This window comes from Oncorhynchus gorbuscha, linkage group LG06, assembly GCF_021184085.1.
Source record: "Oncorhynchus gorbuscha isolate QuinsamMale2020 ecotype Even-year linkage group LG06, OgorEven_v1.0, whole genome shotgun sequence".
NCBI classification, from domain to species: domain Eukaryota; kingdom Metazoa; phylum Chordata; class Actinopteri; order Salmoniformes; family Salmonidae; genus Oncorhynchus; species Oncorhynchus gorbuscha.
The window spans coordinates 53,711,482-53,735,715 of record NC_060178.1 but is presented as its reverse complement, the minus strand read 5'-3'; the positions used below and the strand labels follow the sequence as shown (position 1 = coordinate 53,735,715).

Below are 24,234 nucleotides of genomic sequence, written 5' to 3'. Positions count from 1 at the left end.
CTACGTCTCGTGCCACCTGTTACTTCCTGGCCTGCCGAGCCTCCAGAACCTAGGGTTAATAACCCACCTTGCTACTCCGGGCAGCCCACTGAGTGCCGCTCCTTTCTCACGCAGTGTGAGATTGTGTTCTCTCTCCAACCCAACACATACTCTAGAGAGAGCTCGGGTTGCTTACGTCATTTCACTCCTTACTGGCCGGGCTCGAGAATGGGGCACAGCTATCTGGGAGGCAAGGGCTGATTGCTCTAACGAATTCCAGAACTTTAAAGAGGAGATGATTCGGGTTTTTGACCGTTCAGTTTTTGGTGGGGAGGCTTCTAGGGCCCTGGCTTCCTTATGCCAAGGTGAACGGTCCATAACGGATTATTCCATTGAGTTTCGCACTCTTGCTGCCTCTAGTGAGTGGAACGAGCCGGCGCTGCTCGCTCGTTTTCTGGAGGGACTCCACGCAGTGGTTAAGGATGAGATTCTCTCCCGGGAGGTTCCTTCAGATGTGGACTCTTTGATTGCTCTCGCCATCCGCATAGAACGACGGGTAGATCTTCGTCACCGGGCTCGTGGAGGAGAGCTCGCATCAACGGTGTTTCCCTGCTCCGCATCGCAACCATCTCCCTCCTCTGGCTTTGAGACTGAGCCCATGCAGCTGGGAGGGATTCGCATCTCGAATAAGGAGAGGGAACGGAGGATCACCAACCGCCTGTGCCTCTATTGCGGAGTTGCTGGACATTTTGTTAATTCATGTCCAGTAAGAGGCCAGAGCCCATCAGTAAGCGGAGGGCTACTGGTGAGCGCTACTACTCAGGTCCCTTCATCTAGATCTTGTACTACTATGTCGGTCCATCTACGCTGGACCGGTTCGGGTGCTACATGCAGTGCTTTGATTGACTCTGGGGCTGAGGGTTGTTTCATGGACGAAGCATGGGCTCGGAAACATAACATTCCTTTCAGACCGTTAGACAGGCCTACGCCCATGTTTGCCTTAGATGGTAGTCATCTTCCCAGTATCAAATTTGAGACACTACCTTTAACTCTCACAGTATCTGGTAACCACAGTGAGACTATTTCTTTTTTGATTTTCCGTTCACCGTTTACACCTGTTGTTTTGGGTCATCCCTGGCTTGTATGTCATAATCCTTCTATTAATTGGTCTAGTAATTCTATCCTATCCTGGAACGTTTCTTGTCATGTGAAGTGTTTAATGTCTGCCATCCCTCCCATTTCTTCTGTCCCTACTTCTCAGGAGGAACCTGGCGATTTGACAGGAGTGCCGGAGGAATATCATGATCTGCGCACGGTCTTCAGTCGGTCCCGAGCCAACTCCCTTCCTCCTCACCGGTCGTATGATTGTAGTATTGATCTCCTTCCGGGGACCACTCCTCCTCGAGGTAGACTATACTCTCTGTCGGCTCCCGAACGTAAGGCTCTCGAGGATTATTTGTCTGTGTCTCTTGACGCCGGTACCATAGTGCCTTCTTCTTCTCCGGCCGGGGCGGGGTTCTTTTTGTTAAAAAGAAGGACGGTACTCTGCGCCCCTGCGTGGATTATCGAGGGCTGAATGACATAACGGTTAAGAATCGTTATCCGCTTCCCCTTATGTCATCAGCCTTCGAGATTCTGCAGGGAGCCAGGTGCTTTACTAAGTTGGACCTTCGTAACGCTTACCATCTCGTGCGCATCAGAGAGGGGGACGAGTGGAAAACGGCGTTTAACACTCCGTTAGGGCATTTTGAGTACCGGGTTCTGCCGTTCGGTCTCGCCAATGCGCCAGCTGTTTTTCAGGCATTAGTTAATGATGTTCTGAGAGACATGCTGAACATTTTTGTTTTTGTCTATCTTGACGATATCCTGATTTTTTCTCCGTCACTCGAGATTCATGTTCAGCACGTTCGACGTGTTCTACAGCGCCTTTTAGAGAATTGTCTCTACGTAAAGGCTGAGAAGTGCTCTTTTCATGTCTCCTCCGTTACTTTTCTCGGTTCCGTTATTTCCGCTGAAGGCATTCAGATGGATTCCGCTAAGGTCCAAGCTGTCAGTGATTGGCCCGTTCCAAGGTCACGTGTCGAGTTGCAGCGCTTTTTAGGTTTCGCTAATTTCTATCGGCGTTTCATTCGTAATTTCGGTCAAGTTGCTGCCCCTCTCACAGCTCTTACTTCTGTCAAGACGTGTTTTAAGTGGTCCGGTTCCGCCCAGGGAGCTTTTGATCTTCTAAAAGAACGTTTTACGTCCGCTCCTATCCTCGTTACTCCTGACGTCACTAGACAATTCATTGTCGAGGTTGACGCTTCAGAGGTAGGCGTGGGAGCCATCCTATCCCAGCGCTTCCAGTCTGACGATAAGGTTCATCCTTGCGCTTATTTTTCTCATCGCCTGTCGCCATCTGAGCGCAACTATGATGTGGGTAACCGTGAACTGCTCGCCATCCGCTTAGCCCTAGGCGAATGGCGACAGTGGTTGGAGGGCGACCGTTCCTTTTGTCGTTTGGACAGACCATAAGAACCTTGAGTACATCCGTTCTGCCAAACGACTTAATGCCCGTCAAGCTCGTTGGGCGTTGTTTTTCGCTCGTTTCGAGTTTGTGATTTCTTACCGTCCGGGTAGCAAGAACACCAAGCCTGATGCCTTATCCCGTCTGTTTAGTTCTTCTGTGGCTTCTACTGATCCCGAGGGGATTCTTCCTTATGGGCGTGTTGTCGGGTTAACAGTCTGGGGAATTGAAAGACAGGTTAAGCAAGCACTCACGCACACTGCGTCGCGCGCGCTTGTCCTAGTAACCTCCTTTTCGTTCCTGTTTCCACTCGTCTGGCTGTTCTTCAGTGGGCTCACTCTGCCAAGTTAGCTGGTCATCCCGGTGTTCGAGGCACTCTTGCGTCTATTCGCCAGCGCTTTTGGTGGCCGACTCAGGAGCGTGACACGCGCCGTTTCGTGGCTGCTTGTTCGGACTGCGCGCAGACTAAGTCGGGTAACTCTCCTCCTGCCGGTCGTCTCAGACCGCTCCCCATTCCTTCTCGACCATGGTCTCACATTGCCTTAGACTTCATTACCGGTCTGCCTTTGTCTGCGGGGAAGACTGTGATTCTGACGGTTGTCGATAGGTTCTCTAAGGCGGCACATTTCATTCCCCTCGCTAAACTTCCTTCCGCTAAGGAGACGGCACAAATCATTATTGAGAATGTATTCAGAATTCATGGCCTCCCGTTAGACGCCGTTTCAGACAGAGGCCCGCAATTCACGTCACAGTTTTGGAGGGAGTTCTGTCGTTTGATTGGTGCGTCCGTCAGTCTCTCTTCCGGGTTTCATCCCCAGTCTAACGGTCAAGCAGAGGGGCCAATCAGACGATTGGTCGCATACTACGCAGCCTTTCTTTCAGAAACCCTGCGTCTTGGGCAGAACAGCTCCCCTGGGCAGAATACGCTCACAATTCGCTTCCTTCGTCTGCTACCGGGTTATCTCCGTTTCAGAGTAGTCTGGGTTACCAGCCTCCTCTGTTCTCATCCCAGCTTGCCGAGTCCAGCGTTCCCTCCGCTCAAGCGTTTGTCCAACGTTGTGAGCGCACCTGGAGGAGGGTGAGGTCTGCACTTTGCCGTTACAGGGCACAGACGGTGAGAGCCGCCAATAAACGCAGGATTAAGAGTCCAAGGTATTGTTGCGGCCAGAGAGTGTGGCTTTCCACTCGCAACCTTCCTCTTACGACAGCTTCTCGTAAGTTGACTCCGCGGTTCATTGGTCCGTTCCGTGTCTCCCAGGTCGTCAATCCTGTCGCTGTACGACTGCTTCTTCCGCGACATCTTCGTCGCGTCCATCCTGTCTTCCATGTCTCCTGTGTTAAGCCCTTTCTTCGCACCCCCGTTCGTCTTCCCTCCCCCTCCCGTCCTTGTCGAGAGCGCACCTATTTACAAGGTACATAAGATTATGGACATGCGTTCTCGGGGACGGGGTCACCAATACCTAGTGGATTGGGAGGGTTACGGTCCTGAGGAGAGGAGTTGGGTTCCGTCTCGGGACGTGCTGGACCGTTCGCTCATCGATGATTTCCTCCGTTGCCGCCAGGATTCCTCCTCGAGTGCGCCAGGAGGCGCTCGGTGAGTGGGGGGTACTGTCATGTTTGTCATTTATTGTCATGTCTTGTCCCTGTGCTCCCCATGCTATTCGTTTCCCTCTGCTGGTCTTGTTTGGTTCTTTCCCTCCTTCTATCCCTCTCTCTCCCCCTCCCTCTCTCACTCTCTCGCTCTCTCTTCTCTCTGTCGTTCCGTTCCTGCTCCCAGCTGTTCCTATTCCCCTAATCATCATTTAGTCTTCCCACACCTGTTCCCGATCCTTTCCCCTGATTAGAGTCCCTATTTATTCCTTTGTGATCCGTTCCTGTCCCGTCGGTTCCTTGTATTGTATTCACCATGCTGTGATTGCGTTTCGCCCTGTCCTGTCGTGTTTTTTGCCGTGATTGTGTATCACCCTGTCCTGTCGTGTTTTGTGCCTTCATCAGATGCTGCGTGTGAGCAGGTGTCTCAGTCGACTACGGCCTGCGCCTACCCGAAGCGACCTGCAGTCTGTGGCCGCTTCTCCAGTTGTTTCCCCTCTACAAGTCTAGAGGATTTCTGTTATTCCGTTTTGGACTTTAATAAACTCTGTTTCTGTTAAGTCGCTTTTGGGTCCTCTTTCACCTGCATGACAAAAAAAACATGATATAAACATTATCTGACTGTCAGCACAACTGGACAGTTTCTGTGGAAACATATCTTTCAGAACCTAATGAAAAATTCTGGGAACCATTAAAGAACAGACTAAATGTGTTCTTGGAACGTTCTTGTAACATCAGGTAAATATTTTCCACCCATTCTCTGAATGTTTTGGGGATTTTACCATGCTAATGTTAAATAAAACCCTAACTAGAACTTAATGGGAATCTTAGCTAATGTTCTGGGAATGTTCCTGGATTGCTGGGTAGTTAATACTGTGAGTTTGTGTGTGTGAACCAATGGAAGAGCTCTCAGTTGGAATGGAATGGCCAGTTAACTGGAGCCGCTGACAGAGTACACTGCTACCTAACTTTGCAGGCCATATCAACTGGTTGAACCTCTTCACTCTACTGTAAAAAGAAAATGGTATGTACTTATCGTCATAGATTGCTACAGTACAATACTGTTTTGTACATAACAGTACAAACTATGCAGGCTTGGTTTCTGCGACTATGGTTGATGTGTATGTAAACAGGCGGGCTCAGTACAGCTTGCTTTGACTCAGCTTGCTTCAGCTCAGTCGTGTGAAAAGCCCCTAAATTACATCTAATAATAGACATGGGCTTAATACGGACAGGTTGCTTAACGAAGCTCAGAAACAGCAGTAATATTGAGTTATTTCTCACTCATAAGGCCCAGAAATAAAGTCTAAACAGCAGACTTGTAGTAAATGTTCTCGTTCCAATTTCCAGAAATATCTCTGGGTTATGTGATACTCATACAAAGTCATACACTTGATTTCACAAATCAAGAGCCATCTGAAGTATATCCAATTTCTATCCCCAGTAACTCCTTACCACATTATTTTGTAGAAAGCAGCCTAAATTAATCATTGCATTTGTCCCGCTGTACAATATAGTATAATTGCAGGTAGTAATTGCCAGCAATAATTTCCTATAGGAGGTTGTGGAAACAAGCGATGGTGAATCACTTCTCTGTTCTCTGTGATCCTCAATATGATTAATGAGGTGATAGAGGGCCTTAGGGCTATAATACAGACACACTCTGCTCTCTGAGACACACACACACTTGCACACTCTGCTACACACAAACACACACAAACGCAAACACAAGCCCTAACTGTAATTTTTCAAAGTCCTGATTTGACTCCGTCTCTTTTCACACAAGCACACACACTCCCCACCTGGGAGAGGATTCCCAGTTCAACAAGCTGGATCTTGTGGGCCTCCCGAGTGGCGCAGTGGTCTAAGGCACTGCATCACGGTGCTAGCTGTGCCACTAGAGGTCCTGGTTGGAGTCCAGGCTCTGTCACATCTGGCCATGACCGGGAGACCCATGTTTGTCTATGGAGATTGCATGACTGTGTGCTCGATTTTATACACCTGTCAGCAGCGGGTGTGGCTGAAATAGCCGAGTCCACTAATTTGAACGGGTATCCACCTACTTTTGGCCATGTAGTGTTTCTACAGGTGAAGTCGGAAGTTTACATACTTGTTAACAAACTATAGTTTTGGCAAGTCGGTTAGGACATCTACTTTGTGCATGACACAAGTCATTTTTCCAACAATTGTTTACAGACTGATTATTTCACTTATAATGCACTGTATCACAATTCCAGTGGGTCAGGAGTTTACATACACTAAGTTGACTGTGCCTTTATACAGCTTGGAAAATTCCAGAAAATGATGTCATGGGCATAGAAGCTTCTGATAGGCTAATTGACATCATTTGAGTCAATTGAAGATGTACCTGTGGATGTATTTCAAGCCTATCTTCAAACTCAGTGCCTCTTTACTCGACATCATGGGAAAATCAAAAGAAATCAGCCAAATCAGCAAAATCAGCCAAAATAAGTCTGGTTCATCCTTGTGAGCAATTTCCAAATGTCTGAAGGTACCACGTTCATCTGTACAAACAATAGTACGCAAGTATAAACACCATGGGACCACGCAGCCGTCCTACCGCTCAGGAAGGAGACACATTCTGTCTCCTAAAGATGAACGTACTTTGATGCGAAAAGTGCAAATCAATCCCAGAACAGAAAAGGACCTTGTGAAGATCCTGGAGGAAACAGGTACAAAAGTATCGATATCCACAGTAAAACGAGTCCTATATCGACACAACTTGAAAGGCTGCTCAGCAAGGAAGAAGCCACTGCTACAAAACCGCCATAAAAAAGCCAGACTATGGTTTGCAACTGCACATGGGGACAAAGATTGTACTTTTTGGAGAAATTACCTCTGGTCTGATGAATCAAAAATAAAACTGTTTTGCCATAAAGACCATTGTTATGTTTGGAGGAAAAAGGGGGAGGCTTGCAAAGCCAAAAAACACCATCCCAACTGTGAAGCATGGGGGTGGCAGCATCATGTTGTGGGGGGTGCTTTGCTGCAGGAGGGTCTGGTGCACTTCACAAAACCGATGGCATCATGAGGGAGGAAAACTAAGTGGATATATTGAAGCAACATCTCAAGACATCAGTCAGGAAGTTAAAGCTTGGTCGCAAATGGGTCTTCCAAATGGACAATGACCCCAAGCATACTTCCAAAGTTGTGGCAAAATGGCTTAAGGAAGCCCTGACCTCAATCCTATAGAACATTTGTGGGCAGAACTGAAAAGGTGTGTGTGAGCAAGGAGGCCTGCAAACCTGACTCAGTTACACCAGCTCTGTCAGGAGGAATGGGCCAAAATTCATCCAACTTATTGTGGGAAGCTTGTGGAAGGCTACCCGAAACATTTGACCCAAGTTAAACAATTTAAAGACAATGCTACTAAATACAAATTGAGAGTATGTAAACTTCTGACCCACTATGAATTTGATGAAATAAATAAAAGATTAAAGAAATAATTATCTCTACAATTATTCTGACATTTCACATTCTTAAAATAAAGTGGTGATCCTAACTGACCAAAGGCAGGGAATTTTTACTCGGATTAAAAGTCAGGAATTGTGAAAAACTGAGTTTAAATGTATTTGGCTAAGGTGTATGTAAACTTCCGACTTCAACTGTACCTGATGTGTATGTGTATGTGTCCACACTCACCTGGCATTAGTTATGACCTCAGCAACCCCTCTACCTATCAATGCTGGCACCACTGAACACAGCCTACAGAAAGTAGTAGGAATGGAAAACAGAGAGAAAGAAAGAAAATCAAACATGTCCCATAAAGCCACACTCTCCATCTCTCTCTCCATGTTTTCCTATCTCTCTCCATCTCTTACCTTTTAAAAGCAGACACATGGTCTTTGTTGAAGAAAACCAGGAAAGTAGAGTATCCGTTCTGCATAAAGATCTCCAGCGCATTTTCCTGAGGTGTCAGAAAACGGGAAACGTTTCCACATCATTGCAACAACTTTCTAATAGACACATGAAACACACCAACATGCAGACGGAGAAATTTATATGTTTTAACATTTTACTCCAAAAAGTAGTCTATATAGGGAATTAGGTGCCATTTCAGATTTGCCGTGTAAGTTCACCTCTAGAAGGAAACGCATAAAGCGGACATCTCTTATGTCCTGGTAGGGCCATCGTTTGCAGCTGGGCCTGGATGAAGATATGTCTTTAGTCAACATACTGGAAATGAACGCATCACGCACACTGGGGGAAAGAGAGACACGGGGTGTGAACAACAGTTCATAATGATTCATATTCAATAGTATAGTATAGTATGTTTTCCCATATATCCCTATATGTAAGTACACACAGACATTGTCCAACTCATCTCTCTCTCTCTCACAAACACAGCCACACGTACGGACGCACGCACACACAGTACCCAGTGGGGTGGTGTTTTCTACAGCAGACGTCTCCTGCGGGGCTTAGGGTGAAGCCCTCACACATGTACAGACTGTCTGTCCCAAACAACAGCAGCCCCTCTGTTACAGACAGCCCACTGACCACCACCACACACACCTTCGCTTTAACCTTGGGGGAGAGAGGACACAACAGATCATAATTGTAAATGAAAAGTCAAGGTTATATTAAATTGTTAAATAAAGGTTAAATTCATAATCAGTGTTACATCATGATAGTTCTGAAGTGTCTGTCCTATATCTGAAAGATACAAGAAAGATCAGGGAACTTCTATATATATTTTGTACATATATTTAACCCCTTATTTTTGGCACTAAACATGTTTTTCCATGTATATACATGTTCTATTGATTTTTTTCAACTGGTACCAGGGGACCTTCAGACAAGTCTTGTGAGGCCTGTGGGTGGCCTAGAGCAAAACAACTGACATGTACGTGTTCATGAGCGTCGTATTAGTGTATAGCCCAAACTGTATGGACGCTACAGACAGAAGTTGGCAGATTGGCTGTACCAACTTCAGGCGAGTCCCAAGAAGCTTGTGGAGAACATCATTGTGTTCGTGAGAGTCTCATCTTTCCATAGAGGGGTAATAGTTTGTAAAAATATTTGGATGCTACGATGATTTTGAGAGGAAAACGATTTTCGGGATGTCTAATGGTCTGACAAACATTGCTCTAGCTCTGTCACCTTTCACCGCAGATGCGGAAGTGTGACATAGGCGGTTGTGGTTGATTGAGATGCATGCAATGCAAAATAGATATCTCTAGCTTAAACTGACATTTTTATGGGGATTGTTTTTGTTATGCTAATTAGATTTCCATGGGGGCGCAGACATCGACCTCAGGGGGTTAATAGACAAGCACCGCACAAGGACAGAACTACATCAATTTAAAATAAGAATACACACTTTTGTACATTTATGCCTTAGCATTTCATGCCTCATGTACTCATTATAACGGCAACACTGCAGCCATTAATTTTCCCATATATTGCGATCCTTTGCTCTACTGTTACAATTGCTTTGACCAAGCAGTTCCTGATATCCTAAATCGCATTGCACCAGTCGATCTGTGAAAAGGCCCATGGAGTTGGTGGAAGAATCCTTTAATTCATGGCCACTTGCTCAGCTGGGCCAGGGGCACTTTAATTAGGTCAGGTGGAAATGTCAGACAGATTTCAACTCCATAAAATGAGGAAATCGCCATCACCCGATCTTGCTGCTTTCTCTTCCTTAACTCTATCTGCTCCAGAAGTTCTGTGCGTCCATGAATCCACATGAGGCCACCGAATCTGTTACATTTCAGCTGAACTACCTGTTGCGATCTGGAGAGTGGGCCATCAGTTATTGTTTATAGTTATTACCGTAGAGAGCACGCTTCAAATCTATTGTGTAATGTAAATGGTCAATGATCACAGCCCTACAGATCATCACAGGCCAATTGTGCCATCGATATATGGTTTTATGTAATGCAATTACATGTACATATGAAGACAAACTTAAAATATAAAATGTCATTGTTTGCTGAACTGATCAATTCTGATATCAAACTAATGGTGATAATTGATTGAATAACCGATTACTGTTTGAATTATTTGTATTATTCTAAATAGTTATGAGCCAAAATGACTCAAGGATGATTCCTATTGACTTCTTACTGAACTGGATTGCTGAATTACCTAATTATGTTAATAATGAATGATTGTTATGATTTGATCTTCATGATCTGTTTCCTTTGTCATCCAGCACAGACTACCCAGTAAATATACCACTTCATGGTTAAAGGAATTCCTGCCTCCGTCTCATCCATTCCTTTGTCACCTGACCTGTGACCACCTGTTCACCTTCACTGTCAGTCATCCTACCTGTCCAGCTACCCACACAGATTCCAATCTTTCAGTAAGCATCAAAGAGAATCTCACAACATCACGAACCATCCATGTCCTTGTTTGTTCTGTTTGACGTCAATACTATGCATATTTGTGATTCATAGACGAATGTAGCAACCTTGTTCACTAAATTCTCCTGACATGTATACAGCTACCTTGTTTCTCTAAAATCTCCTGACGTAAATAAAGCAACCCCGTTTTGCTAAATTCCCCTGGCGTGAATAAAGCTACCTTGTTTCGCTACATTTCCGAGATGAATAAATCTACATGGTCATCTACAGTTATCGACCTTAATAGGTAACATGGGGTAAAATATTTAGTTTTTACAGTACCACCCGTCAAGGATTTCATTAGGTAAGATTCATACCTTGAATTGTGTGGAGTTTACTCCCACTAGAGATTCAACTTAATGGTTTATTGACTGAGAAGCTAATGTCATGCCATTGATTTCTCCCCAGAAACATTACCATCATAATCACACTATCGGCGGTGGAAGTCTAATTATGTTAAAGATTGAGTGTGGGGGGGTGCTGTGCTCCTGGATTAATAAGTGTGTAAATGCTTGTGTATTTGACAACGGCTCAGCAGGACACACACACACACCAACTAGCTAGGAGACAATTGATACAACCATCGACTGTTTAAAAAGAAATATATATATTAACATTATTAAAAAACTCTGCTGGTTGATTTTGCTTTAACATGACCTGTTAATATGGTTTCCACCTCAGCAACTTGTCTTACATTTCCATTGTAATTCCCCTATATCACATTCACACCCAGCAGCATCCACCAGTCACAAACATACACACATATCACAAGAGGTTGGTAGCACCTTCATTGGGGAGAATGGTCTTATGTTAATGACTGGAGTGGGATTAGTGGAATGGTATAAATTATATCCAACACATTGTTTGATGCCATTCCATTTGCTCTGTTTCAGCCATTATTATGAGCCATCATCCCATCAGCAGCCTCCACTGGTACATACACTTAGGCTTACAAGTTATTTAGGTCAGTTAGAGGAGAGATGTATGTATTAAGTAACCAGAGGTGTTCCATTGTAAAGTTTCAAAAAGTAATGTGAAAACCATGAAACCCAGCCCACGTCTACTTTTATGCTCCCATGGGACGTCAAGACATCATCACCACTCCAGGTTGCACATGATTGATCATTTTAATCACACGTCTTCATCATGATTAAAATGACACAGTCACCACTTCATTATTCAGATTATTAACATTGATTGATGGATAATAGAGAAACTGTCCCCCTATTCACCAAGATGGCGGTGCTCCCGCTATAGACTCAGAGCCTGAATGGACTCTGATGCTTGTATTATGTGTGACTCTGAAGACAGTCACTGCTACGAGTGTGATTATGTGTGACTAATTCTATTGTCTCCCCTCATTTACCACTGTGTGTGAGTGTGTGCATGCATGTGTGAGTGCACCTGCCCCTCCCTGTCTCTCTCCCTCTCTCGGCCCCAAGGGACCCACCACCCAAAAAAACATATGGGGCTCCAACGCACCCACAGGCCTCTCACAATGAATACTAATCAAATCACACACACTGGGAGAGAGAGGGGCCTAGTGATTATTAGGGAAATTAATCACTGCCACACACACAATAGGAAACCTGCTAAGTGATAAGAGCCTCTCGTCTGAACACACTGAACAAACACGAGCGAGTGAGTGCTCGCTCGCACACACACACACACACACACACACACACACCACACGCACATTCACACAGTGTAATTGATGTAGAAAAAAACATTATTTATTGCCAACAGAAAAACGCCCCACAATAATATGCCTACAACCTACAGAGACCCTAACTAAAGTGACTATGAATTATCAAGCTGATGTGATTCAACTAATGGAGGGAGAGGAGGAAAAATGGAAGAAAAGAGGAGGACATCAGGTGAACTGAGGAAAGGATAAGTAGAAAATAGAAGGGAAGTGTCATGCAGGTGAAAGAGGACCCAAACGCGACTTAACAGAAACAGAGTTTATTAAAGTCCAAAACGGAATAACAGAAATCCTCTAGATTTGTAGAGGGGAAAACAACTGGAGAAGCGGCCACAGACTGCAGGTCGCTTCGGGTAGGCGCAGGCCGTAGTCGACTGAGACACCTGCTCACACGCAGCATCTGATGAAGGCACAAAACACGACAGGACAGGGTGATACACAATCACGGCAAAAACACGACAGGACAGGGCGAAACGCAATCACAGCATGGTGAATACAATACAAGGAACCGACGGAACAGGAACGGATCACAAAGGAATAAATAGGGACTCTAATCAGGGGAAAGGATCGGGAACAGGTGTGGGAAGACTAAATGATGATTAGGGGAATAGGAACAGCTGGGAGCAGGAACGGAACGACAGAGAGAAGAGAGAGCGAGAGAGTGAGAGAGGGAGGGGGAGAGAGAGGGATAGAACCAAACAAGACCAGCAGAGGGAAACGAATAGCATGGGGAGCACAGGGACAAGACATGACAATAAATGACAAACATGACAGTACCCCCCACTCACCGAGCGCCTCCTGGCGCACTCGAGGAGGAATCCTGGCGGCAACGGAGGAAATCATCGATGAGCGAACGGTCCAGCACGTCCCGAGACGGAACCCAACTCCTCTCCTCAGGACCGTAACCCTCCCAATCCACTAGGTATTGGTGACCCCGTCCCGAGAACGCATGTCCATAATTTTATGTACCTTGTAAATAGGTGCGCTCTCGACAAGGACGGGAGGGGGAGGGAAGACGAACGGGGGTGCGAAGAAAGGGCTTAACACAGGAGACATGGAAGACAGGATGGACGCGACGAAGATGTCGCGGAAGAAGCAGTCGCACAGCGACAGGATTGACGACCTGGGAGACACGGAACGGACCAATGAACCGCGGAGTCAACTTACGAGAAGCTGTCGTAAGAGGAAGGTTGCGAGTGGAAAGCCACACTCTCTGGCCGCAACAATACCTTGGACTCTTAATCCTGCGTTTATTGGCGGCTCTCACCGTCTGTGCCCTGTAACGGCAAAGTGCAGACCTCACCCTCCTCCAGGTGCGCTCACAACGTTGGACAAACGCTTGAGCGGAGGGAACGCTGGACTCGGCAAGCTGGGATGAGAACAGAGGAGGCTGGTAACCCAGACTACTCTGAAACGGAGATAACCCGGTAGCAGACGAAGGAAGCGAATTGTGAGCGTATTCTGCCCAGGGGAGCTGTTCTGCCCAAGACGCAGGGTTTCTGAAAGAAAGGCTGCGTAGTATGCGACCAATCGTCTGATTGGCCCTCTCTGCTTGACCGTTAGACTGGGGATGAAACCCGGAAGAGAGACTGACGGACGCACCAATCAAACGACAGAACTCCCTCCAAAACTGTGACGTGAATTGCGGGCCTCTGTCTGAAACGGCGTCTAACGGGAGGCCATGAATTCTGAATACATTCTCAATAATGATTTGTGCCGTCTCCTTAGCGGAAGGAAGTTTAGCGAGGGAATGAAATGTGCCGCCTTAGAGAACCTATCGACAACCGTCAGAATCACAGTCTTCCCCGCAGACAAAGGCAGACCGGTAATGAAGTCTAAGGCAATGTGAGACCATGGTCGAGAAGGAATGGGAGCGGTCTGAGACGACCGGCAGGAGGAGAGTTACCCGACTTAGTCTGCGCGCAGTCCGAACAAGCAGCCACGAAACGGCGCGTGTCACGCTCCTGAGTCGGCCACCAAAAGCGCTGGCGAATAGACGCAAGAGTGCCTCGAACACCGGGATGACCCGCTAACTTGGCAGAGTGAGCCCACTGAAGAACAGCCAGACGAGTGGAAACAGGAACGAAAAGGAGGTTACTAGGACAAGCGCGCGGCGGCGACGCAGTGTGCGTGAGTGCTTGCTTAACCTGTCTTTCAATTCCCCAGACTGTTAACCCGACAACACGCCCATAAGGAAGAATCCCCTCGGGATCAGTAGAAGCCACAGAAGAACTAAACAGACGGGATAAGGCATCAGGCTTGGTGTTCTTGCTACCCGGACGGTAAGAAATCACAAACTCGAAACGAGCGAAAAACAACGCCCAACGAGCTTGACGGGCATTAAGTCGTTTGGCAGAACGGATGTACTCAAGGTTCTTATGGTCTGTCCAAACGACAAAAGGAACGGTCGCCCCCTCCAACCACTGTCGCCATTCGCCTAGGGCTAAGCGGATGGCGAGCAGTTCACGGTTACCCACATCATAGTTGCGCTCAGATGGCGACAGGCGATGAGAAAAATAAGCGCAAGGATGAACCTTATCGTCAGACTGGAAGCGCTGGGATAGAATGGCTCCCACGCCTACCTCTGAAGCGTCAACCTCGACAATGAATTGTCTAGTGACGTCAGGAGTAACGAGGATAGGAGCGGACGTAAAACGTTCTTTTAGAAGATCAAAAGCTCCCTGGGCGGAACCGGACCACTTAAAACACGTCTTGACAGAAGTAAGAGCTGTGAGAGGGGCAGCAACTTGACCGAAATTACGAATGAAACGCCGATAGAAATTAGCGAAACCTAAAAAGCGCTGCAACTCGACACGTGACCTTGGAACGGGCCAATCACTGACAGCTTGGACCTTAGCGGAATCCATCTGAATGCCTTCAGCGGAAATAACGGAACCGAGAAAAGTAACGGAGGAGACATGAAAAGAGCACTTCTCAGCCTTTACGTAGAGACAATTCTCTAAAAGGCGCTGTAGAACACGTCGAACGTGCTGAACATGAATCTCGAGTGACGGAGAAAAAATCAGGATATCGTCAAGATAGACAAAAACAAAAATGTTCAGCATGTCTCTCAGAACATCATTAACTAATGCCTGAAAAACAGCTGGCGCATTGGCGAGACCGAACGGCAGAACCCGGTACTCAAAATGCCCTAACGGAGTATTAAACGCCGTTTTCCACTCGTCCCCCTCTCTGATGCGCACGAGATGGTAAGCGTTACGAAGGTCCAACTTAGTAAAGCACCTGGCTCCCTGCAGAATCTCGAAGGCTGATGACATAAGGGGAAGCGGATAACGATTCTTAACCGTTATGTCATTCAGCCCTCGATAATCCACGCAGGGGCGCAGAGTACCGTCCTTCTTCTTAACAAAAAGAACCCCGCCCCGGCCGGAGAGGAAGAAGGCACTATGGTACCGGCGTCAAGAGACACAGACAAATAATCCTCGAGAGCCTTACGTTCGGGAGCCGACAGAGAGTATAGTCTACCTCGAGGAGGAGTGGTCCCCGGAAGGAGATCAATACTACAATCATACGACCGGTGAGGAGGAAGGGAGTTGGCTCGGGACCGACTGAAGACCGTGCGCAGATCATGATATTCCTCCGGCACTCCTGTCAAATCGCCAGGTTCCTCCTGAGAAGTAGGGACAGAAGAAACGGGAGGGATGGCAGACATTAAACACTTCACATGACAAGAAACGTTCCAGGATAGGATAGAATTACTAGACCAATTAATAGAAGGATTATGACATACTAGCCAGGGATGACCCAAAACAACAGGTGTAAACGGTGAACGGAAAATCAAAAAAGAAATAGTCTCACTGTGGTTACCAGATACTGTGAGGGTTAAAGGTAGTGTCTCAAATCTGATACTGGGAAGATGACTACCATCTAAGGCGAACATGGGCGTAGGCTTATCTAATTCTCTGAAAGGAATGTCATGTTTCCGAACCCATGCTTCGTCCATGAAACAACCCTCAGCCCCAGAGTCTATCAAGGCACTACATGTAGCACCCGAACCGGTCCAGCGTAGGTGGACCGACAAAGTAGTACAGGACTTTGATGGAGAGACTTGAGTAGTTGCGCTCACCTGTAGCCCTCCGCTTACAGATGAGCTCTGGCTTTTACTGGACATGAATTAACAAAATGTCCAGCAACTCCACAATAGAGGCACAGGCGGTTGGTGATCCTCCGTTCCCTCTCCTTATTCGAGATGCGAATCCCTCCCAGCTGCATGGGCTCAGTCTCAAAGCCAGAGGGGGAGATGGTTGCGATGCGGAGCAGGGAAACACCGTTGATGCGAGCTCTCTTCCACGAGCCCGGTGACGAAGATCTACCCGTCGTTCTATGCGGATGGCGAGAGCAATCAAAGAGTCCACATCTGAAGGAACCTCCCGGGAGAGAATCTCATCCTTAACCACAGCGTGGAGTCCCTCCAGAAAACGAGCGAGCAGCGCCGGCTCGTTCCACTCACTAGAGGCAGCAAGAGTGCGAAACTCAATGGAATAATCCGTTATGGACCGTTCACCTTGGCATAAGGAAGCCAGGGCCCTAGAAGCCTCCCCACCAAAAACTGAACGGTCAAAAACCCGAATCATCTCCTCTTTAAAGTTCTGGAATCTGTTAGAGCAATCAGCCCTTGCCTCCCAGATAGCTGTGCCCCATTCTCGAGCCCGGCCAGTAAGGAGTGAAATGACGTAAGCAACCCGAGCTCTCTCTCTAGAGTATGTGTGGGGTTGGAGAGAGAACACAATCTCACACTGCGTGAGAAAAGAGCGGCACTCAGTGGGCTGCCCGGAGTAGCAAGGTGGGTTATTAACCCTGGGTTCTGGAGGCTCGGCAGGCCAGGGAGTAACAGGTGGCACGAGACGTAGACTCTGGAACTGTCCAGAGAGGTCGGAAACCTGAGCGGCCAGGTTCTCCACGGCATGGCGAGCAGCAGACAATTCCTGCTCGTGTCTGCCGAGCATGGCTCCTTGGATCTCGACGGCAGTGTAACGAGCGTCTGAAGTCGCTGGGTCCATTCCTTGGTCGGTTCCTTCTGTCATGCAGGTGAAAGAGGACCCAAACGCGACTTAACAGAAACAGAGTTTATTAAAGTCCAAAACGGAATAACAGAAATCCTCTAGATTTGTAGAGGGGAAAACAACTGGAGAAGCGGCCACAGACTGCAGGTCGCTTCGGGTAGGCGCAGGCCGTAGTCGACTGAGACACCTGCTCACACGCAGCATCTGATGAAGGCACAAAACACGACAGGACAGGGTGATACACAATCACGGCAAAAACACGACAGGACAGGGCGAAACGCAATCACAGCATGGTGAATACAATACAAGGAACCGACGGAACAGGAACGGATCACAAAGGAATAAATAGGGACTCTAATCAGGGGAAAGGATCGGGAACAGGTGTGGGAAGACTAAATGATGATTAGGGGAATAGGAACAGCTGGGAGCAGGAACGGAACGACAGAGAGAAGAGAGAGCGAGAGAGTGAGAGAGGGAGGGGGAGAGAGAGGGATAGAACCAAACAAGACCAGCAGAGGGAAACGAATAGCATGGGGAGCACAGGGACAAGACATGACAATAAATGACAAACATGACAGGAAGAGAAGGAGAGGTGGATGAGTGGAGGAGAGAGAGAGAGAGCAGTGGAGGAGTGAAGTGGAGGATAGGTGTCATGTTTTGTCATTGGTTATCATGTCTTGTCTCTGTGCTTCCCTTCTATTCGTTTCCCTCTGCTGGTCTTATTAGGTTATTTCCCTCTTTCTATCCCTCTCTTCCCCTCCCTCTCTCCCTCTCTCGCTCTCTCTCCTTATCGTTCCGTTCCTGCTCCCAGCTGTTCCTCATTTTCTCTTTTCACACCTGTCCCCTATTTTGCCCTCTGATTAGAGCCACTATTTCTCCCTCTGTTTTCCGCTTCTGTCCTTGTCGGATCCTTGTATGATGTTCGCTGTTCTGTGTCCTTGTCTCGCCCTGTCGTGTTTTATCTTCTTCAGATGCTGCGTATGAGCAGGTGTCTTAGTCTGCTACGGTCGGTGCCTTCCCGAAGCAACCTGCAGTCTATGGTCGAGTCTCCAGTCAGTCCTCGCAACTACGAGTGGATTTAAGTTTTTCCTGTTTTGTTTTCTCCTTGATTTATCCAGGATTATTACTTTTGTCATATACTGGAATAAAGACTCTGTTTTCGTTAAGTCGCTTTTGGGTCCTCATTCACCAGCATAACAGAAGGATCCGACCAAGAATGGACCCAGCGACTACGGATTCTCATAACACTGCCGTCGAGATCCAGGGAGCAATGCTCGGCAGACACGAGCAGGAATTGTCTGCTGCTCGTCATGCCGTTGAGACCCTGGCCGCTCAGGTTTCCGACCTCTCAGGACAGTTTCAGAGTCTTCGTCTCGTGCCACCAGCTACTTCCTGGTCTTCCGAGTCTCCGGAACCTAGGGTTAATAACCCACCATGTTACTCTGGGCAGCCCACTGAGTGCCGCTCCTTTCTCCCCCAGTGTGATATTGTGTTCTCTCTCCAACCCAACACATACTCAAGAGAGAGAGCTCGGATTGCTTACGTCATTTCACTCCTTACTGGTCGGGCTCGAGAGTGGGGCACAGCTATCTGGGAGGCAAGGGCTGAGTGTTCTAACAATTACCTGAACTTTAAAGAGGAGATGATACGGGTTTTTGATCGTTCAGTTTTTGGTAGGGACGCTTCTAGGGCCCTGGCTTCCCTATGTCAAGGTGATCGATCCATAACGGATTACTCTATAGAGTTTCGCACTCTTGCTGCCTCTAGTGACTGGAACGAGCCGGCGTTGCTCGCTCGTTTTCTGGAGGGACTCCACGCTGAGGTTAAGGATGAGATTCTCTCCCGGGAGGTTCCTTCCAGCGTGGACTCTTTGATCGCACTCGCCATCCGCATAGAACGACGGGTAGATCTTCGTCACCGAGCTCGTGGAAGAGAGCTCACGTTAACGGTGTTCCCCCTCTCCGCATCGCAACCATCTCCTTCCTCTGGCTCAGAGACTGAGCCCATGCAGCTGGGAGGTATTCGCATCTCGACTAAGGAGAGGGAACGGAGGATCACCAACCGCCTTTGCCTCTATTGCGGTTCTGCTGGACATTTTGTCATTTCATGTCCAGTAAAAGCCAGAGCTCATCAGTAAGCGGAGGGCTACTGGTGAGCGCTACTACTCAGGTCTCTCCATCAAGATCCTGTACTACCTTGTCGGTCCATCTACGCTGGACCGGTTCGGCTGCTTCATGCAGTGCCTTGATAGACTCTGGGGCTGAGGGTTGTTTTATGGACGAAGCATGGGCTCGGAAACATGACATTCCTCTCAGACAGTTAGGGAAGCCCACGCCCATGTTCGCCTTAGATGGTAGTCTTCTCCCCAGTATCAGATGTGAGACACTACCTTTAACCCTCACAGTATCTGGTAACCACAGTGAGACCATTTCCTTTTTGATTTTTCGTTCACCTTTTACACCTGTTGTTTTGGGTCATCCCTGGCTAGTATGTCATAATCCTTCTATTAATTGGTCTAGTAATTCTATCCTATCCTGGAACGTTTCTTGTCATGTGAAGTGTTTAATGTCTGCTATCCCTCCTGTTTCTTCTGTCCCCTCTTCTCAGGAGGAACCTGGTGATTTGACAGGAGTGCCGGAGGAATATCATGATCTGCGCACGGTCTTCAGTCGGTCCAGAGCCAACTCCCTTCCTCCTCACCGGTCGTATGATTGTAGTATTGATCTCCTTCCGGGGACCACTCCCCCTCGGGGTAGACTATACTCTCTGTCGGCTCCCGAACGTAAGGCTCTCGAGGATTATTTGTCTGTTTCTCTCGACGCCGGCACTGTAGTGCCTTCTTCCTCTCCCGCCGGAGCGGGGGGTTTTTTTGTTAAGAAGAAGGACGGTACTCTGCGCCCCTGCGTGGATTATCGAGGGCTGAATGACATAACGGTTAAGAATCGTTATCCGCTTCCCCTTATGTCGTCAGCCTTCGAGATTCTGCAGGGAGCCAGGTTCTTTACTAAGTTGGACCTTCGTAACGCTTACCATCTCGTGCGCATCAGAGAGGGGGACGAGTAGAAAACGGCGTTTAACACTCCGTTAGGGCATTTTGAGTACCGGGTTCTGCCGTTTGGTCTCGCTAATGCTCCAGCTGTTTTTCAGGCATTAGTTAATGATGTACTGAGAGACATGCTGAACATCTTTGTTTTTGTCTACCTTGACGATATCCTGATTTTTTCACCGTCACTCGAGATTCATGTTCAGCACGTTCGACGTGTACTCCAACGCCTTTTAGAGAATTGTCTCTACGTGAAGGCTGAGAAGTGCGCCTTTCATGTCTCCTCTGTCACATTTCTCGGTTCTGTTATTTCCGCTGAAGGCATTCAGATGGATCCAGGCTAAAGTCCAGGCTGTCAGTGATTGGCCCGTTCCAAGGTCACGTGTCGAGTTGCAGCGCTTTCTAGGTTTCGCTAATTTCTATCGGCGTTTCATTCGTAATTTCGGTCAAGTTGCTGCCCCTCTCACAGCTTTAAGTGGTCCGGTTCCGCCCAGGGAGCTTTTGATCTCCTCAAGAAGCGTTTTACATCCGCTCCTATCCTTGTTACTCCTGACGTCACTAAACAATTCATTGTCGAGGTTGACGCTTCAGAGGTGGGCGTGGGAGCCATTCTATCCCAGCGCTTCCAGTCTGACGATAAGGTCCATCCTTGCGCTTATTTTTCTCATCGCCTGTCGCCATCGGAACGCAACTATGATGTGGGTAACCGCGAACTGCTCGCCATCCGCTTAGCCCTAGGCGAATGGCGACAGTGGTTGGAGGGGGCAACCGTTCCTTTTGTCGTTTGGACTCACCATAAGAACCTTGAGTACATCCGTTCTGCCAAACGACTTAATGCACGTCAAGCTCGTTGGGCGTTGTTTTTCGCTCGTTTCGAGTTTGTGATTTCTTATCGCCCGGGTAATAAGAACACCAAGCCTGATGCCTTATCCCGTCTCTTTAGTTCTTCTGTGGCTTCTACCGATCCCGAGGGGATTCTTCCTGATGGGCGTGTTGTCGAGTTGACTGTCTGGGGAATTGAGAGACAGGTTAAGCAAGCACTCACTCACACTGCGTCGCCGCGCTTGTCCTAGTAACCTTCTTTTCGTTCCTGTTTCTACTCGTCTGGCTGTTCTTCAGTGGGCTCACTCTGCCAAGTTAGCTGGCCACCCCGGCGTTCGGGGTACACTTGCTTCTATTCGCCAGCGGTTTTGGTGGCCTACTCAGGAGCGTGACACGCGCCGTTTCGTGGCTGCTTGTTCGGACTGCGCGCAGACTAAGTCAGGTAACTCTCCTCCTGCCGGTCGTCTCAGACCGCTTCCCATTCCTTCTCGACCATGGTCTCACATCGCCTTAGACTTCATTACCGGTCTGCCTTCGTCTGCGGGGAAGACTGTGATTCTTACGTTTGTCGATAGGTTCTCTAAGGCGGCACATTTCATTCCCCTCGCTAAGCTTCCTTCCGCTAAGGAGACGGCACAAATCATCATTGAGAATGTGTTCAGAATTCATGGCCTCCCGTTAGACGCCGTTTCAGACAGAGGTCCGCAATTCACGTCACAGTTTTGGAGGGAATTCTGTCGTTTGATTGGTGCTTCCGTCAGTCTCTCTTCCGGTTTTCATCCCCAGTCTAACGGTCAAGCAGAAAGGGCCAATCAGACGATTGGTCGCATATTACGCAGCCTTTCTTTTAGAAACCCTGCGTCTTGGGCAGAACAGCTCCCCTGGGCAGAAGACGCTCACAACTCGCTTCCTTCGTCTGCTACCGGGCTATCTCCGTTTCAGAGTAGTCTGGGGTACCAGCCTCCTCTGTTCTCGTCCCAGCTCGCCGAGTCCAGCGTTCCCTCCGCTCAGGCGTTTGTCCAACGTTGTGAGCGCACCTGGAGGAGGGTGAGGTCTGCACTTTGCCGTTACAGGGCGCAGACTGTGAGAGCCGCCAATAAACGTAGGATTAAGAGTCCTAGGTATTGTCGCGGCCAGAGAGTGTGGCTTTCCACTCGTAACCTTCCCCTTACGACAGCTTCTCGCAAGTTGACTCCGCGGTTCATTGGTCCGTTCCGTGTCTCCCAGGTCGTCAATCCTGTCGCTGTGCGACTGCTTCTTCCGCGACATCTTCGTCGCGTCCACCCTGTCTTCCATGTCTCCTGTGTCAAGCCCTTTCTTCGCGCCCCCGTTCGTCTTCCCTCCCCCCCCGTCCTTGTCGAGGGCGCACCTATTTACAAGGTACGAAAGATCATGGACATGCGTTCTCGGGGACGTGGTCACCAGTACTTAGTGGATTGGGAGGGTTACGGTCCTGAGGAGAGGAGTTGGGTTCCATCTCGGGACGTGCTGGACCGTTCGCTGATTGATGATTTCCTCCGTTGCCGCCAGGGTTCCTCCTCGAGTGCGCCAGGAGGCGCTCGGTGAGTGGGGGGGTACTGTCATGTTTTGTCATTGGTTATCATGTCTTGTCTCTGTGCTTCCCTTCTATTCGTTTCTCTCTGCTGGTCTTATTAGGTTCTTTCCCTCTTTCTATCCCTCTCTTCCCCTCCCTCTCTCCCTCTCTCGCTCTCTCTCCTTATCGTTCCGTTCCTGCTCCCAGCTGTTCCTCATTTTCTCTTTTCACACCTGTCCCCTATTTTGCCCTCTGATTAGAGCCACTATTTCTCCCTCTGTTTTCCGCTTCTGTCCTTGTCGGATCCTTGTATGATGTTCGCTGTTCTGTGTCCTTGTCTCGCCCTGTCGTGTTTTATCTTCTTCAGATGCTGCGTATGAGCAGGTGTCTTAGTCTGCTACGGTCGGTGCCTTCCCGAAGCAACCTGCAGTCTATGGTCGAGTCTCCAGTCAGTCCTCGCAACTACGAGTGGATTTAAGTTTTTCCTGTTTTGTTTTCTCCTTGATTTATCCAGGATTATTACTTTTGTCATATACTGGAATAAAGACTCTGTTTTCGTTAAGTCGCTTTTGGGTCCTCATTCACCAGCATAACAATAGGAGGGTTCTTATTGGTTGAGATGCTAATGTCACAACATAGAATTCTCCCAAGAAACATTACCATCATAATCACACTATCGGCAGTGGCAGTCTAATCAATCCAAGTACTGTATGTGTGGGAGGAGGGGTAGTGCTCCTGGATTAATAAGCGTGTAAAGGCCTGTGTATCTGACAACAGCTCATCAGGACATACAGCCACATCAGCCAGCTAGCTGAGAGACAGTTGATACAACCTCCTACTGTTTTTTTGTTAATTCTTCTGTCAGAAACATAAGTAAAAGACTCTGCTCGTTGTCTGAGCTTTAAACAGCCCTGCGTTACCACATGGTTACCACTGACTAACACAAACACACACATTAAACTAAATATAACAGATGAGGTTCTGATAGCAGATGGGAGGTATTGGAATCCCATAGACTATCTGGACGATAAAAAATATAGATCTCTCTCAAAGTGTGGGACTTTTCTGGTTGAGAAGACATCATACTGGATAACAAACCAACTGGTCTTTGTAACATGTTAAAGACGTCTTTTTTATGACAAGATCAAAACCTCGTGGGAAAGACGTCACATTTTGGTTGATATCTGGTCAGATTTGATTAAAACATGATAAATATTTATATTTCTGGTTGCTAAAAATACATTATTTTTCCAGTATACAACCTGACACACACAAACACACACACACTCACCTCTTCCTCAGGCTCCAGCTCCTGTAGTATGGTGTGTGTGTGGCTGCAGGTGTGTGTATGTGAGCAGGGCTCAGGGGTGGTGGATGCTGGGGCGAAGAGCTCAGTGAGAGGTGCAGTAGTCTCAGTCAGGACAGGGAAAAAGGTTAGGCGGTTACAGTCCTCTCCACCATCCTCCTCTTCCTCTGTCCCTGGCTCAAACAGGATCCTTGACTCTGGAACACATGCAGAGACACATGAGTGTGGGCACAGGTGCTAAGTGGGTAGAGCACAGCGCTTGCAATGCCAAGATTGTTGGTTCGATTCCCACTGGGGCCATCCATACGAAAAATGGATGCACGCATGACTGTAAGTTGCTTTGGATAAAAT

At 47.9% G+C, this 24,234-nt stretch overlaps 1 protein-coding gene across 3 annotated transcripts in view; it reads right to left on the bottom strand.

Annotated features, from left to right (window-relative positions):
* Nucleotides 1–24,234, bottom strand: part of wdfy4 (WDFY family member 4) — a 250,546-nt gene that overhangs the window by 65,001 nt on the left and 161,311 nt on the right. For 2 of the 3 annotated variants that reach the window (XM_046353519.1, XM_046353518.1), the window contains exons 46-50: nt 23,869–24,080; nt 8,466–8,623; nt 8,176–8,296; nt 7,918–8,003; nt 7,739–7,801 (exon numbers count right to left, since the gene is read on the bottom strand). In XM_046353519.1, the coding sequence (XP_046209475.1) occupies nt 7,739–7,801; nt 7,918–8,003; nt 8,176–8,296; nt 8,466–8,623; nt 23,869–24,080 (640 nt within the window). Of the gene's footprint in view, nt 1–4,597; nt 4,659–7,738; nt 7,802–7,917; nt 8,004–8,175; nt 8,297–8,465; nt 8,624–23,868; nt 24,081–24,234 lie in introns of those variants that run through there. The other variant, XM_046353520.1, reaches the window with a different exon arrangement.